General features: G+C 38.4%; 1 protein-coding gene across 1 annotated transcript in view; it reads right to left on the bottom strand.

Moving 5' to 3' along the window:
* The window catches only part of vrk1 (VRK serine/threonine kinase 1), a 67,686-nt gene that overhangs the window by 6,057 nt on the left and 44,684 nt on the right, over nucleotides 1–16,945 (bottom strand). Inside the window, exons 9-11 of the mRNA XM_041215119.1 lie at nucleotides 14,118–14,238; nucleotides 12,692–12,750; nucleotides 11,097–11,275 (exon numbers count right to left, since the gene is read on the bottom strand). Of these exons, the coding sequence (XP_041071053.1) occupies nucleotides 11,097–11,275; nucleotides 12,692–12,750; nucleotides 14,118–14,238 (359 nt within the window). The remainder of the gene's footprint in view (nucleotides 1–11,096; nucleotides 11,276–12,691; nucleotides 12,751–14,117; nucleotides 14,239–16,945) is intronic.

Genomic DNA, 16,945 nt, shown 5'->3' with positions numbered 1-16,945 from the left:
GTGACAAGGACAGACCAGAGAAACAGGGGCTGTTCTTCTTAGAGAAGGGTGATGAGATTTGATAGAGGTTTTCAAAATCATGGAGGGTTTGGGCAGAGTAGACAGGGGAAACTGTTTCTATTGGCAGAAGGATCAGGTACCAGAGGGCACCTGATTTAAGGCAAATGGCAAAGGAAGCAAAGCCGACATGAAGGAAAACATTTATTTTGAAAACACAGCGAGTGGTTAGGATCTGCTGAGAGGATGGTGGAGGCAGATTCAATTGTAGCTTTTATAAAGCATAGAAGCAATTTAATTACAACTTCTGTAAACTCCAATAATATTTGATATTTTACAGCACACAATCCAAGTTATGCAAGCTTGGGATAGGAATTCATGCATCAATCTGTAAATCATCAAAGAGTGACCGTTTAAGTGTGGTTTCTTGACAACAATTTGTGATTATATAGTGTCTTTAATGCAGTGAAACATTCCAAGGTGCTTCACAGATGGGGTAATTAAACAAAATTTTATACTGAGCCACATACGAGATATTAGAGCAGATACCAAATGCCTGGTCAAAGAGATAGGTTTTAAGGAAGAAAGAGAGGCAGAGAAATTGAGATGTTTAGGGGGATGGAATTCCAGTGCTTAGGCAGCTGAAGGCATAACCAACAGTAGAGTGATTAAATTCAGGGAGGTGCACGAAGGTAAAATTGGAGGAGTGCAGAGATCTGAAGGTGGTAGGGTGAAGGTTACAGAGTTATAAAGGGGTGAGATCACAGGAGGGCTTAAAAGCCAGGATGAGTACTTTAAAATCACGGTATTGCTGGGCTGAAAGCCAATATAGGTTAGTGAGCACATGGGAATGGGACTTGGAGCCTGTTAGGATACAGACAGCAGAGTTTTGGATGAGGCCAAGTGTATCTAGCGTGGAAGATGGGATGCCGGCCAGGAGAGTATTGGAATAGTCATATCTAGAGATATCAAAGGCATGGATGAAGGTTTTAGCAGTTCAACAGTTCCACTGCACAATGTCATATACTGGCATCACAAAGTTTTGGATAGGGCAATTACAGAGACTGAGTTGAGTCAGTGAGGTGAAAACATTTAAGTTTCAACTGCTCTAGCTCAGACTGCAGGAGGGAGCTTTGTACATAGAGTATGGTCTACAATTAAAGAATGAAGACAGTCTACAGTAGGTATGTTCATCCAAAAGTCCTTTCCCGTACCGAGGAATTGAGCCAAATTCAGGTGTCCTCACAGACATGCATAAGGCTCTGCTCACAGACTTTTGGCTCTTACAGATGATGAAATTAAGATTTGATGGTAATCTGCTGCATTGATACAGCTTTAATTATTTTAGAAACCACTGGTACATCAAGTGTCTTAGAGGTGACCTTACTCGCGTAGCAGCAGTTTTGCTGTACTAGCTTTGTACCAAGCTTGTCAAAATGTGCATTTTGATTGAAGCTAAATGGCTAATTATTTGCAAAATCCAAAGAAAACTGCTGCAACATCATGAATAAACTGAACTTTTATTGGTGGTTCAAAACCAACTGGAATATTATGATCTTGAGTTTGATCTTTAGTATTGTTTTCAAATTAAGAAAGTGGTAGGTTTGCTTTCAACTACATCGAAAACTAAGCTCTACTAATTTATACATTTTTTGTCCACCAAAGTAGAAGTGGAAAAAGCTAAAATTCAGCATATCAATTTCTCAAATTAAGAGAAGCTTGGGCTCAATTTCTGGCAAGAATCTGGATGTGGTCTTCAGTTAAGAAAGATGGGTGCAAACACCATAACATGAAACTTACTGTGTAAGCAGAAGCAGCAATGTTCACATAGAGCACTTGAGAGCACCATAGGCTGAAATGCCACAAGTGCCTGTGGCTACAGAGCTGCCATCATTTGGATCAGACTTTAAACTGTGGCACCATCTGCCGTCTCAGGTGGATGTAAACAATCTCATGGTGCTATTTTGAGGAGAAAGAGATTTCTCCCCTCATGCCTTGGCCAATACATATTCCTCAATCAACATTATAAACAGGTTATCCAGTTATTACATTGCTGTTTGTGGGACCCTAACGTGTGCAAATTGGCTGCTGCAGTTCCAACATTACAACAGTGACTGAACTTAAAAAAGTACATCATTGGCTGTAAAGCGCTTTGGGATGTGCTGAAGTCATAAAAAGTCCTGTGTAAATGAAAGTTTGTAAAAAAATTATTCAGGTTATTGGCAAGCTTAACTGGGTGAATTTTTAAGTTTCCAAGCACGTTACATGGAGATTTCATTTGGGTGTTTAAATTAATTTTCTGCTAGAGGCACATGAACTCTTAAGGAAGTAGATTGACGGAATCAGAAATAACGGTGACTTCAAATAGAAAGGAGCCGGCTTTTCATATATAAAGTCTAAAATGTTGAACTTATCATCCCAAAATCAAGTGACTCCTGTGGCAAGATCTCAACCTGTAATCAGGAAGTTCACTATAAGATTCATCTGTAATCACACATATCGCAGATCATTTAAAGTGTTTCCAGAAGTGTAATTTAAAGTGTCACTAAACCTTATCCTTGTTCAAACCATCTTCCACAATATTCTTCATCTAAGGGATACTCCTGTTCTGCCAGTAGCAATGTCCAATGTGTAGGGTGTATCAGTAGAAATCTGTACACTGATAACTCGTGGATGTACTCGACTGGACCCACATACCAATAATTAATTCCGGTTGCCCAAGAGCTAAACATTTTCTCAGTATGACATTACCAGAATTAGTGCTGGTAAAAGCTGATTTTTGAATAGGGTCAGTTACATTGATTTGATACACTGCAATTCTCATGCCTTCACAAATGAGTATCCTATTTAATGAACAGAAAGGCTATCAGAAAGATAAGGGAAAAGACAATAAACTTACTACATACAGTCTCCAGACTATGTTAAGGTAATAATTGATTTGTAGACGATATCAAATGCCTGGACCAGTAAGCTAATCAATTAGAAAATGGTTTCACCTTGGGGCAGGGGTCTTTGCCCTTTGCCAACTGCTGTGCATATCAATATGAAGAAACATATTTGCAATGTAAAACGTGCGAATGGCAACTTTCCTTTCTGGTCCCCTCTGTCCGCTGATGTTATAGCTGGCTCTCTCCCCTAAGTACTGTTCCTCCCCACTTCATCACCTTCCGCTTCAAAAACACCATTTTTAACCAATGCTGGCCCATCTACAATCTCCTTTCTTTTCAAAAGTCCTTGAATGGGACTCTTAAATGCCTGCCCATCTTTTCTGCAGCTCCATTTTCAAATTTCTCCAAATTGTTTTCTGTCCATGCCACCTGCCTGAAATGGCCCTAATCAAAGTGCAACTGACATACTCTGTGACCCTTCTCATCCTTCTCAACTTCTTTGCATTCGTTCACATAGTAAACTATACCTTTCTCCATCAATGTCTGTTCTCTGACGTTCAGGTCCTTCTTTCATCTGTCACCAAGCCAATAATAGCCAGAGCACATGGTTTTGCTTGCTGTTCCACACACCATTAACCTCTGAAGGCTGCCAAAGATCTAACCTTGTCCCTTTTTTCTTATCCTGCATTTTCTTTGGTAGCCGTGTCTTAGCCATCTAGGCGCTGTACACTAGAACACCCCCAAAACTGCTTATCCTCTTTCCTCCAATACCTTCCTTAAAACTCACCTCTGAGCAGGCTTTCAGTCACCTCTCTTTCAGTGTCCATTTTTGGTTCATTGCATTTCTATGAAAGAGCTTAAGTTGTTTTTATGTTTTTTTATTCATTCATGGGATGTGGGAGTTGCTCGCTAGGCTAGCATTTATGGTCCATCCTTAATTGCCCTTGCTCAGGGGGTATTTAAGAGTCAACCACATTGCTGTAGGTCTGGAAGCACATGTAGGCTAGACCAGGTAAAGATGGCAGATTTCCTTCCCTAAAGGACATTAGTGAAGCAGGTGGGTTTTTACGACAATCGGCAATGGATTTGAGGTCATCAGACTTTTAATTCCAGATTTTTACTGAATTTGATTTTCACCATCTACAGATATCAATGCAAGCTGTTATTGCATATACATTGATAAGCAGGATTGAGGATTATGGAGATATTTAACACTGCATGTTTTTTGATATCCTAGGACAGATGGTAGGAAATTATAATTTGCTACATCAGGGCATTAACAGGTTGCATAAGGACACCCACGATAAATAAATCATACATGGACTCTAGATGGAGTGGGTTGGTTAGGTTGAATGCTCTGGATTTTATAACTAAATTCAGAACAATCTAATAGCAGATTCACTTCCAAATTATTCAACGTGTGATACATAACTAATTGCTTTACAATTTTATAAACCCTTTTTCTTACTGTGAGAGACACACAACTTCAGAAGCAACCTACTTATAAGCTTCTGCTGGACTACTCTATAATCAACCAGCCAGCTAACAGCAAGGAGTATTTTCTTTCTGTCTGCAGTACCATTCTACCTTGATCAGCGCCCCACGATAGCACCCATAACTGCTAACACACTTGCAGGGAGCGAGGGAAAGGAGAGCAGAGCTGATTGACCTGCGAACATATGGAACAGAAATGTTCAATAAATTGTTCTTTTTAAATTAATTCTTCAATTTATTAAGTCAATGATATTTCATATAGCTGTAATGTTGATAAATTCGAAACACAATATCCAGTGTAAAGAGATGCTTAATTCAATACCCAAGTGGCAACTGAACAATCATCGTAAGGTTGCAAACACCTGATGGCTTAAATCATTTATTTTTAAAAAAATTTTGGTGAACAGAAAAAGTGTTCAATATCACGGCTGTTTGCCTCTAGAGTTAAGGACTTAATAAAAGGACTAGGAATCTCCCATTGGTTGGACACAGTTAATAGCTGGAATACTTCAAAGGATTACATTCTATTTTACAGTTGCATACATGCAGGAATATACATTTGGTATGCAATTGTAGATTTAAAATTTTGAATTCTCCTCCTTGTACTAAAATCTCTTCAGGATATACCCATTCCCACTTCAGCCCTACAGTGTCCCCCAACTCAAGCTCTCAGTCTTTAGGCTCTATTTATGTCTGCAGCCATTCCCTTTGTCCATCATGGGCTGCCATATCTGTACCTGCTGAGACTCGATGCTTTGGAATTCCCTCAGCCTCAGCAACCTCTCCTCATTTAAGGTGTTCCTTGAAACCCATTAATTTAACAAAATTATCCACTCGGTATCCGTTTATAGATTATGCTTTGTGAAGCACTTTGTTTTTTTCCTATGTTGAAGGTGCTATATAAATGTAAGATGTTTCTTAAAAACACATATATTGCTTTATTTTCAGACAACACCATGAGCCAAAAGAATAATTCTAGCTCAAGTGCATCATTAAAATTTGATTTAATCACTACTATTGGAATACTAGCACATAGCGGATTAGTTAAAATGTAGAATAAACAGTTTGATAAAATGTAAATTCACGCATCATTTAATTTAAAGTCAGAATATCCAGCAAAACAGTTCACATAATCAAGCAATATTTAGTAACTGTCCACAAGACAGCAAGTACTGTTACTTAGATGGCATAAACACCGAAGAAATCATATCTTCAAACGTGTGTTTTGTAAGGAATGATTAGATCAGGCTGCCTGGTCTTATTTGTTGATTTAAGGAACATTTAAAACAAAATAAAAGCGTGCCCAAACGTGCATACATTTATAACACCCGTACAAGAAAATAATGTCTCTGGCATCTGAACAATTGTACGTAGTAACGGGTACAAATAATAATCCAAAATACATATTTTTTGAAAAACCCACACAGTCTTATATTTATTTTAAAAGCTTTGGACAGCAGCCTAGATAAGCAGACAATAAAAAGGATAAAATCAAGATTTAAGCGGCAATTAGTCAAATACTACGGCAGATCATTGTTTAGCTAATTGTTTTCCCATAGCCAAATGGCAAGCTCAGCCAAGGAATCAATACAAGGATCACTGCTGGTACTATCTGGCTCAAGAAATTGAGTACAGCTAATTCTCCTCCATGTTTCAACAAATTTTTGAAATTCTTCAATTTCCATTTTAAACCTTGGATACTGTCCAGGACACACTACATAGTATTTTATCATTTCATAATAACTCCGAACAAGTTTTAAAATGTTTAGCAACAACTGGCTTAGGCTCTAATCACAGCAATTATTTTAACATGCTGACTAAAAATGAAATGCGATATTAAGTATCAAAGATGTTACACACTTTCCAACTGCTTATGAAAAAAAGGGTTTTGTGGAGCTGCTAATGAAATTTGGCATTTTGTTTTCCTTTTTTGAGGGCTTATGTCGCTGCTTTGTACACTACCATCTTGGCCAATAGCTGCTAGATGTAATCAACAGGCCACAATGGCTCATCTCTGCAATGGCTGATTTTACATCGAAAATGTAACAGCAGGTTGCTAAGAGTTTTCCTTTGGATGCGCAGTAATGAATCAACAGCTAGGATTCACAGCTACCAAAGAGTAGTGTGCATCTTTTCCCTTCATCTCTGCCTCATCATTACCATCTAAACCCTGCTGCGCTGAACAGATTGGTTTGATAATTACACACAATAACTGCAGTGGGCACATAACCCTCAGCTGGCACAGGGCAGATCCCGAGCGGCAAGTTCCGTATGTAAACTACACTGATTAAGTGTACGAGGTACATCCTCCCCTGCCTGTCTGCAGCTCTGATTAGAAGCATTCAGACACTGATATTACCATATGTCATCAAAATCATGAGGTAGCAGGTCAACCAAGAGTTATAAAATTTTCAAAGTGCTATTTAATCCATCACTTTGTTCTACTGTAGAACAATTACAGACACAGTACAGCCCTAGATTAAAAACTGTAATCTCAAAAGTAAACCTTTAATCAAGATTTCACACCACTTCAGAAATTCTCATTTTTCACTTAATAGTTTTGCTCAGTTATCATTCCCTTTTCCATTTCCCTGAAGGCAGTGACACTTTGCAAAACGGCAGCAACACTTTGGCACCTCACCCAAATGGTCTTCTATCACATTTGAGCCTCGACAGCAAGTGCTGGCAGATTAGTTATAAGCACAGGGCATCAGGCAAGCCCAACACCTCCTCACCCCAATGCCTATATGCATACTTTCCAGCAGGAGTCACTGGAAAGCTTTCAGGAATGGGATTTTTGGATGATTTTTTTTCCCTCATTAGCTCAGGGACACCAAGAAAGGCAATTATATTGCACCTTCTGTCTCAAACAGCACTTAGTGCTTCACATACTATAAATTACTTTAAAGGGCAGTTTCTTATGACAGGAAGCATGCAGACATTTTGGAACATTTAAGGACATGTATTCCTTAAAGTTCATATTTATAGCCTAAGTAAGGACTGTTGGACCAGTTACACCCTGTGTCAAAAATATTTTCATCACCACCACATACCTTACCTATATCACCAATTATACAAAGTTAGTGTTTCTGCTTTTACTAGTGGAGGCTTGCCCGAGTCAGAATGTTGCAGGTTCATGCTCCAGCATTGGCTTCCCAAATGACCTAGCCTATGATCCAGTGCAGCACTCTTTCCATATTAAATTATTAAGAGCACAAATATATAAACTGGAGGACCTGTCTGCTCAGGTGGTGTTAAAATATCACTTACACAATTCAAAAAAAGTGCATTCTTGCCAACATTCCTCCCTCAAGCACCACCAAAAACAGATAATCTGGTCATTCATGCACTTTATGCCCTTGCAAACTGGCTGCTGTGTGTGTTTAAACAATTTTATGTACAGCAAGAAAAATGAATGGGTTAAAATGACAATGAAAATATTTTATTTTTATAACTTTGTAACATCGCCGGCCTCTCCTATCAGCCCCACCTATTGATGAAGCCCTCATCGAAGCATTTGTCAAATCAACTACTCCAATGCTCTCTAGTTGGCCTACCATTCTCCAACTCATTTCTAACTTAGTTGCCCATCAAGACCTGCTCACCCATTAACCTCTGTCCTTAATGATCCACATTACCTCCTGGTACCTCACCTCTCATGTATAAATGTCTTCATGGCTTCATGCACCTCCCCATCTCTAGCTCTCTCTCCCTATAAGCCCCTACCTCCAACTCAAGAACTTTGCACTTCTTTGACCAACCCTTTCGTACATTGTGTTCTTTTGCCCTATCACTGGCAACTCTAGAATTCCCTTTCTAAACCTCATTGCCTTCCTCTCCTCCCTTAAAATGGTCCTTAAAAACCCAACTTTCTGAACAAGCATTTGATCAAGCCCTTCTAATACCTCCTTTTCCCAGCTATTTGTCTGATGATGCTTCTGTGAAGTGCCTTCAGTCATTTTTCCACTCTACAATATTGGTTGCTATATAAATGCATAGCAGTGGGAGAGAAATTTCACTGGCAAAGGCTAGGTGAACTTTATGCATGAAATTACATATATGTAGAGCTTAGTTTTCCCGATTAGACTAGTTAAAATGGTTGATACAACTTGATGTTATCCACCACAAAATTCCAAGAAGAAATGTCACAAGTGCCAAACTGGTAAATGCAAAATAGTCTCACAAGGAACTGCAACCTTTTAAAACCTAAATGCAAGTTACTGTCTAATGGGTGCATCAAAGGAGCACTTGTATGCTTGACACATATGTTGATGGAACTGGTCTGGGCAGTTATCCATCTGTAATAGCCAGCTGCCTCATTCATTCTGACACATGCTGCAGAATCTGCTGTAGCTTAAATGACAACCTCTGAAGTGTCTGTTCTTAGTTGATCTTTATCAATTATTTAAATGGCTTCAATCTGAATGGGCCAATTGCCTTTGGCTAGCAAACATTCCCTTCTATTCCTCACCCAATTTATTTGGGACTAATCATCTGAACATTTACACCATCCTCTCTTATGGCTTTTGAATAGTCAGTAAAAAAAAAATAAATCCACACATCAGTTATACTTCAATTTAAGCATCAACTGCATCAGCACTTCCAGCAAACTTGCTGCTTTACATTAGATATCAGCAATGTATTAACCCAGTGTTTTTTTTTAACTTGTATTTCACCTAAATGTCAAAGACTAGGGAAAACTGGAAAAGCAAGGACATGGTTTTTCAGACTCGTGCAACATTTGGGAAAATTCAGCCTTCCTATTTCTTCCATTTCGTACTCTTTAAGTTAGATCTTTCTTTAAGAATTCAACACTACCACAGCAGGGCAAATATGCTGAATTACATTAGGAAGTGTCCAGAACTGGTCTTCCAAGTACAAGAGGAGTCATTTAGACTTGCTTCCTAAATTTCTTGAAATGACTATTTAGTGAAAGGAAAACACAAATAGGCAGGAGGTATGGACTCGAGGAACAAAGAGAAAATACTTTAGAATGTCTTCATAAATCATATCTGTTGTTATTATCTACCATGCACTAAACTCAATTTTTGTGATGAAGGAGAAAACCTTACTATGGCAAGACTTTTTTTTGCAATAGATTGCTCTCGTTTTCACCCTTAAAAAAAGTTACCTGCCAAGACATTTTTTCAACCGCAAGATAGAAACCTTTATTTGAGTGCAAGTTAAACAAAAATGATTGCCTATCTATTTAGTGCATTTAGACATGAATAAATAAAAGCCTTGCATTTTTGTAGCGTTTTCCTGACCTCAGAACAATTAAGTAATTTAGGAGTGTAGCCACAGTTGCAACATAGGAAACAGAGTGTTCAATTTATGCCCAGCAAGTTCTAACAAACAGCAATGTGATAATAACCAGATAATTTGTTTTAGTGATGTTGATTAACGGGTAATATTGGCCAGGACAGTCAACTGCTCTTCTTCAAAATAGTGCCGTGGGATCTTTTGCATTCACCTGAGAGAACAGAGGTGCAAAGTTTGGCTGAATAACTTTAATATTGCTTATAAATTTTACTGTTATACAACAGTGCTTTGCACTCATCTTGAAATATTCCAAATTACTAAGGCAGAATCCAGAAGAGTCTTTCATCTTTAAAAATGAACTGAAGAAATGTATCAATTCAATAAAATCATTTGCAATGTACCATACAGCACTCATACACTATACACATTTGTGGTTTCATCAAACGTAACCAAGCTTAGCAACTGATATTTCACAATATGGCATATGCTGGGAACGGACACAGTGCTTACCAGAGCAGAGTTTTACTTTTCTACCTCTGTGCTTAAAGATTCAAATAACTTATTTGTAGTAGCCAAAGGTTCTTCTAATCTTCAAAAAGAAAAAGAACAATTTGGCTCTCACTCTCCCCTATAAACGTTGTTAGAGCTTTAGAAATAAAACCAGCCCTTTGATGGGTTTTAGTTATTCCATAAGTTCTGAGTGCAGAATTACTGCCAGTACAAGTGAGCACCAATTTGTTTAGCAGCAAATTAACCATGTTCCACCAGCCTACCTTTTCCTTCAAAATAGCTTTAACAGGACTAACTTCAAATCAGGCACCCAATTCTCAGTGCAGCAAGCTGGATCTCAGATTAGAGGAAAAAAACTTTATAAATAAGGAAAGTTGCACCTTTTTTTTTAAAAAAGCATGCTCAATTGTGTCGAGGGGAACGGATTAAAGAAATTCCAACTTCAAATGCTCAAAAAGTAGAGAGAATGCCAGTAGTGCCCATTTTTGCAACAATGTTGTACTTAAATCTCTTCAACTGGTTTTCCTTCAAACACCTATTCAATTTGATCTTGAACGCTGAGCTAATTTCTGCCTCAACCACTGATCCAGGAAGTAAATTCTAGTCTCAAAGCTCTATGTGAAGTAGTTTCTCCCATCATCTATAAATTTGTGATTATTCTTGTATCTGTGGCCCTTCATCATTGACCTTTTACACACTGGAAAGTTAGTTTCCACCCACCCAGCCCTATTCTTTCTTAACGTTAAATACATCTATATAGCCTCCATAATCCGCACTGCCAAAAAAAAGGTCAATTTTTCCAATGCATTCTGCATACACATATTTCCTCAATCCAGGCAGAAAAAGTTTGAGACGTGAAGCCACATTTATTACCTCAATGTTTCAAAGGTATACAACTCTCACCGTGAAGGTTTGGAGCAGGAACATTACAAACATAAGTTGTACCTGTGGTCTGGATGTTGTTGGGGCGTCACCATTGGAAGATGCTCCTGAAACCAAAACACCATCATCTATGCAGCCTAGAGATTTAAGTCCTTGCTTCAGGATGTCTCTCAGTCTCTGGTACTGGGGTCTATCTTTGTAACCCAGGGATAACACATCTTCGAAATATTTTGACAACTCAGCTGCATTAAAGAAATAAATATTTAAGTCTCCTTGGAACAGTGGTTTAGTGTCCAGCTTAATTTAATCAGGGATATTAATCTTTTTCTTCCATTTTTGCTCAAAGGGCAAGTGAAGAGTTACCCTTCCCAATTCCACTCCTCAGCAGTCAGACAACCATACAAGTTAGAGGTAGGCCATTCAGCCCCTTGAGCCTACTCCGCCATTCAGTAAAATCAATGCTGATCAGATTGTGGCCTCAAATCCACGTTCTGCCTATCCCCGGTATTTACCTCTGCCTTAAAAAATATTCACTGACTCTGCCTCCCCCCCACCCTCTGGTGAAGAGAGTTCCAAAGATTCACAACCCTCAGAGAAAATTTCTTCTAATCTCTGTCTTAATTGGGAGGCATTATTTTTAAACTATGTCCTCTTGTTCCAGTCTCTCCCACGAGGGGAAATATCCTTTCAGCATCCACCCCATCAATCCCCCTCAGGATCTTGTGTGTTTCTATAAGATTATCTCTCATTCTTCTATACTCCAACAGATACAGGCCCAGCCTGTCCAACCTTCCCACATAGGATAACTCCGTCCAACCCAGGTATCACACGAGTGAACCTTTTCTGAACTGCTTCTAACCCAGTTAGAACACAATCAATCAAATTCACGTCCAAAATGTAATAGTATTTTGTAACCAGCTATCAAGAACAGTATACACTGACAGATAAAATAATTGTCCTCTCGTATAGACCACTACAACATAAACTGTCATTTCACATTATGTAAATACAAAAATACCAGCCCCTGAGCGAATGTAGTGCCATCAAGTAGATCACAACAAACCCAGGGCTGTCATTTAAGAAAAAGGGAAAGGAAGGACCAGCAATAGTAAACACTCAAAGATTTGTAGGAAAATGTAGCACCTGGTGCAGGACTGAGGCATACAGATCAGGATTCAGGAAGGTCTCAAATTCGACCTAGGTCAAGCTATCAGATCTCAACCAAGGTGGCTTTAATTGGTTTCAGTGCTCTGAACCAAAATTCCACCAGGACAATCCTGTAGTGCTCAACTTTACTTCCGCTAAATCCTATAGTGTGATATGGTGACATTTTGGGTGTTTTTTCTTCCTTCAAGAGCAGGTAATTGCTCAATATTGCTGAAAACAAATTCAGTGACATGGTTAACAAGTTTCCCTCAAGAAAACCAACTGTCAAAAATTACATGCAGTGCATAAAGTAGCTCCAACAAGCAACATCAATACTTTATCCAAGTTTAATGAGATACAACTGGATGGCAAGTAGGACTTAGAACACACTTCATTGAAAAGTAACTGATCCACTTAATGAACTGAATCAGCCACCACCTCACCTACCCCAACCCCTCATCTGCTGCCCGAACAAACCAGGTAATTCTAAACAGCAATTTGGAATTTCCCACCTGGCTTATTTTTGCAAGGAAAGCACTTCTCCATCAAACCTGGAATGTCTCCTCTGTATCTAGCATAGAGAACAAAAACAGATTTAGTCAGATTTGAGTTTATTTTCATACTACAGACTTTTCTACACAGTAAGAATATTGGGTTCAAAGTGCCAATACAGGAATTAAAATGCATTTCAGATTGTCAGTTGCATCCCCAATAAACAAATTTGTCAGGATTGACTTTGGGAATTGGAGAATAATACTTCAGTGCTCAAACTTTACAAAATTATGAAGAGGCAATAGCAATCTGTTCAGTTATTTATGAGTCACTGCTACAGGTAGAAAAGCTATGCCACATCATGATAGTCTTCACATTCAAGGCACAGGGGTGTGGAAACTTTGACTCGTCACACATTACAGTAAAGCTTGAATTCCATCTGAATTTGAACTCAAGGTTCTATCCCTTTATTTGCCAACCAGTTCAAGGAATGTCACTTTATTGCAACTGATTATAGCCCCTTTTAAAAAGCAAACTGTCCCAAGAAGCTTCACAGTTACAGAACAACCTGGGAGAAATAAAAAAAATAGATGAGGGGCAAGTGCCCAAATATACAACCAAGAGGATTTCAATGGTAAGGATATACATAAAAAGGCGAATACTAGAAGTAGTTTGGGCCATTCTATTTGTGCTGGTCCTTAGCCATAGCAATCCAAAACCAAGAATACTTTTGCATTCAACCACTTTCTCTATTTCAAAGATTTCTTCAATTTTTCTTGAAACGCAATGTTTTCTGCCTCAGCCCACTTCACATGCAAAATGTCCCATGCTTCAAACACTGAGGAAATAAATACCTTAACTCCCTCTTTACTCTGCATCTCATTATTGTAGTTTTCCCAGCCCCGGCACCGTCCTACTATATCTATAGTGAACAGCATTAATACTCCTTTTTTAAAGAGGCACCCAAAATTATGCATAACCTATTGGCAGTCTAGTGTCCTGAATTAATTCATCATTATTTCTTGACTCTCATAAGCTCATCAGCCTTGGCTCATTTCTGTACTCTTGCCTCAAAGTCAAAGTTGTAAGTCCAAGTGTCATTCCAGAGCCTTGAATACATAATCTAGGCTAACACTTTATAACAGTACTGAGAGTTTGCTAAACTGTTAGAGGTGCCATCTTTCAATTAAAACATCCCATTTTCTTGCTTAGATGGAGATAAAAGATCCTATTGTACTATTTGAACGGGGGCATTGGAATTCTCCAGGTGTTCAGACCAATCACTGAAGAGCAAGGAGCCTAATTTATGCTAGCCAATTCGCTAAGTAAGGAACAGCGAGAGAGAGAGAGAGAGAGAGAGAGAGAGCAGGTCCATCAGTATCAGGAAAAAAAGGTAAGTTAACACCTCCTTAGAAACTATATTATTAAGTTCATCCAGGTGCTTACTTGAGTTTTTCATCTCTGACATAGTTTGCATCCTTTAGATTGTCCTCCCAGGGAAGTCTCCCACTGAGCCACTGCAACATGCAATATCCCAAGATTTCCAAGTCACCACGTCTAGAAGCAGCTGAAGGTGGGATATATTGACAATAAGATAAAACGTATATAGGGTATAATTGAAGTATTAAGATACTTAAGTATTACGATCCATTCATATGAACAAAATCAACATCCCTTCAGAGAACAAAAAGCATGCCAAATGTTATTTCATTTAGCAGCTCACCTGAAACAGTATTAGCATTTAAGTACAAAGCTAACAGTTCAATTAATTTACATTGAAGTTAACTGAAAGAACAAGTAGGGTGGTCTTAAAACCTACTGCTCTGCAATAGAGTAATTGATGTCCATAAACTGTCATGACAAGTCACAGATGTAAGCTTTGCTACCAGGAGATACTAACTGGAGGTCAGGTATTGAACCAAAAGGAGGATGGTTGGGTCAGGGAGTGGTGAGAGGTTAATTCTTATATCTTTTAAGGGATGATTCTGATTTAGAATGGAAAGATGCAGGATATGATGCAAAGTTATGTTCAAATTAAAGCAGAAGCACAATATTTCACAATGTAGTACAATGCTGTAACCATACTTAATCACAAAAATAAAAACGTGCACTAAAAATCCACAAATGGGGCATATTGTGTAGTTCATACCAGGAACTTCCATCGGTTCATTAACAGCACATAGCCCTTTTTGTGAAGCCCACCAGACTCTCATACAAAAAGCACTTTGACTTTGCCTTAGTGCCATCAGCACCCAACAATATGAAGAGAGTTTTCCAAGTGTCATGTCAGTAGAGAATTAGGTTTTTGCTGCGTCTCCCAGGAGCTGCTATTAAATGGATAGAGTCCATTTCAGCATGTTTGTATGGCCTGACCTTCATGGTGAAAATTTTTCAGTAGTTGGCTGGCTGCTTTTATAGTCATCATATCACGCATGCGCAGAGGCAACCAGTTCATTGGGTTTACAATCCGGAGCTGACTCAGATAGCTCCAGCTACACTCAGAATTCAGCGCAGCAATACTTTTACACTGTTCTTCTGGGAACCCAGACTACGACAAAATAACCCCTTAAGTTGGTCCTTAATGGACAGAGGAAATACCAGTCTTCCCTTCTCATTGAGTTACTGGCTTAATATGAAAATTGTTTCCAACAAGATATTAAATTTTATGAGAAGTACTTGTATGCTTTAAATTACTGGTTCCATAGTCAGAATAACAAAGATGAAGCACACTGCAGCTGCTCACAAACACAACTAATTACTAACTGCTTACTAATTTTCAAAAAAAAAAACTTGGACCATCTTTAAAACAGACACGTCCTTGCAAATTAAAAGCATTAAAAATCTTGCTAGACGTCTAGCAGGCATCAAGGGCGCTGCCTCCTCCAGCAGGGTTATAACATGCACATTATTGAAAATAGAGCATTCACAAAGTATAGGGTTCCCTTGGCGCTCTCAGGCTTGCTTATTAAGGGCATTCAGATGTACAACTATAGAAAAGTGTGCAGAAATGTACAACAGCTAGCGGTATCTATTTTGCAGTTTAGTTGAGTCACTATTTGATCCTGTACTAAAATTAATATCCAAGTACCATTTTAACACCTTGGGTAAAAATTCTCAGTCCAAGTTAATTAGCTAGTAGGAAGACAACCACTTTGAAAGTTGTCTCCTGGTTGCTATGAAACCAATCTAATGGAAAGCTCAAAAGAAAGGAATGGGGTTTTTTTAAAGTTGTATCATTGCTCAGTTCTTTAGTGAGGCCCATTTTAGAAATAATCTGAATGACTGAAATCAATTTCATCCCAGTCATTTTTCTTCTAAAAAGTGATTTGGGTTTCTATTATAGTAGTCTACAGTGCTTCTTAATCAGCCTCAATACTTAAGAGGCCATTGGTCAATTTGAAAATATGAAATTGTTCTTTAAATTAATCAGTAGATCACTGAATGGAAATACAGCAGGTGTGGAACTCTGTGGAAGAATGCACTGACACTTCAAAATGAACAGAAAAAAAATGGAATATGGTTTGAACAGTAGAGTTTATAAAAAGATAAGTAGCACTGTTCAATGCTTAGGCCAGGATTTTCCAGCCCTGCTGTGGTGGGACACGCTATGGGGATGCGGCAGCCCATCGACTTTCAGCGGGACTGGAAGATCCCAGCAGGGGACCGGGTCGGAAAATCCCACCCTTGGTTTACAATATACTTAGGATTTGGAATACATTCAAAATGATATTTTACAAAACCCACAAAAGCATGAAAAGAATGCTTCATTATCCACACAGTTAAAGTGACCAAAAGAAAATTTCCAGTCCTGTAAAGATATGGGTAATTTGTGTCTGCTCAGTATAAAATAAAGGTTATAGTTTAATGTGATAAAGTGTTTAGTTAACTTACTCACTAATGACTAGAATCAAACCTTGCATGATAATGTTAAAGACTGCTACCAAGCTGTAGCAATAGGCCAATTATTAATAAGCAGAATGTCATGTGAATGAGATTATCCAAAGATAAATGACAAGTTAGTTAAGGGTCACTCAGCCTCTGGTGGAAGGTCATTCTAACAGCTGACTATATTCATTAAAGTGCCATTTACTCTCTCTGTGCAATTCACACTGCACATTACAAATTATTCAACTAGTCGACTAGAGATAAATGCACACCTGATCCAGGCAATCAATTTTAATATTTCCTATTCAGTCCTAGTGTATGCACAATTCTACAACAAATACTCCAGGTTCAAATAAAACATTATCAATTTGTTATATTTAGCATTCCCA

Source organism: Carcharodon carcharias, chromosome 20 (assembly GCF_017639515.1).
Source record: "Carcharodon carcharias isolate sCarCar2 chromosome 20, sCarCar2.pri, whole genome shotgun sequence".
Classification (NCBI taxonomy): domain Eukaryota; kingdom Metazoa; phylum Chordata; class Chondrichthyes; order Lamniformes; family Lamnidae; genus Carcharodon; species Carcharodon carcharias.
Note: the sequence above shows the minus strand (reverse complement) of the source record. Positions and strands in the feature narration are given on the sequence as shown.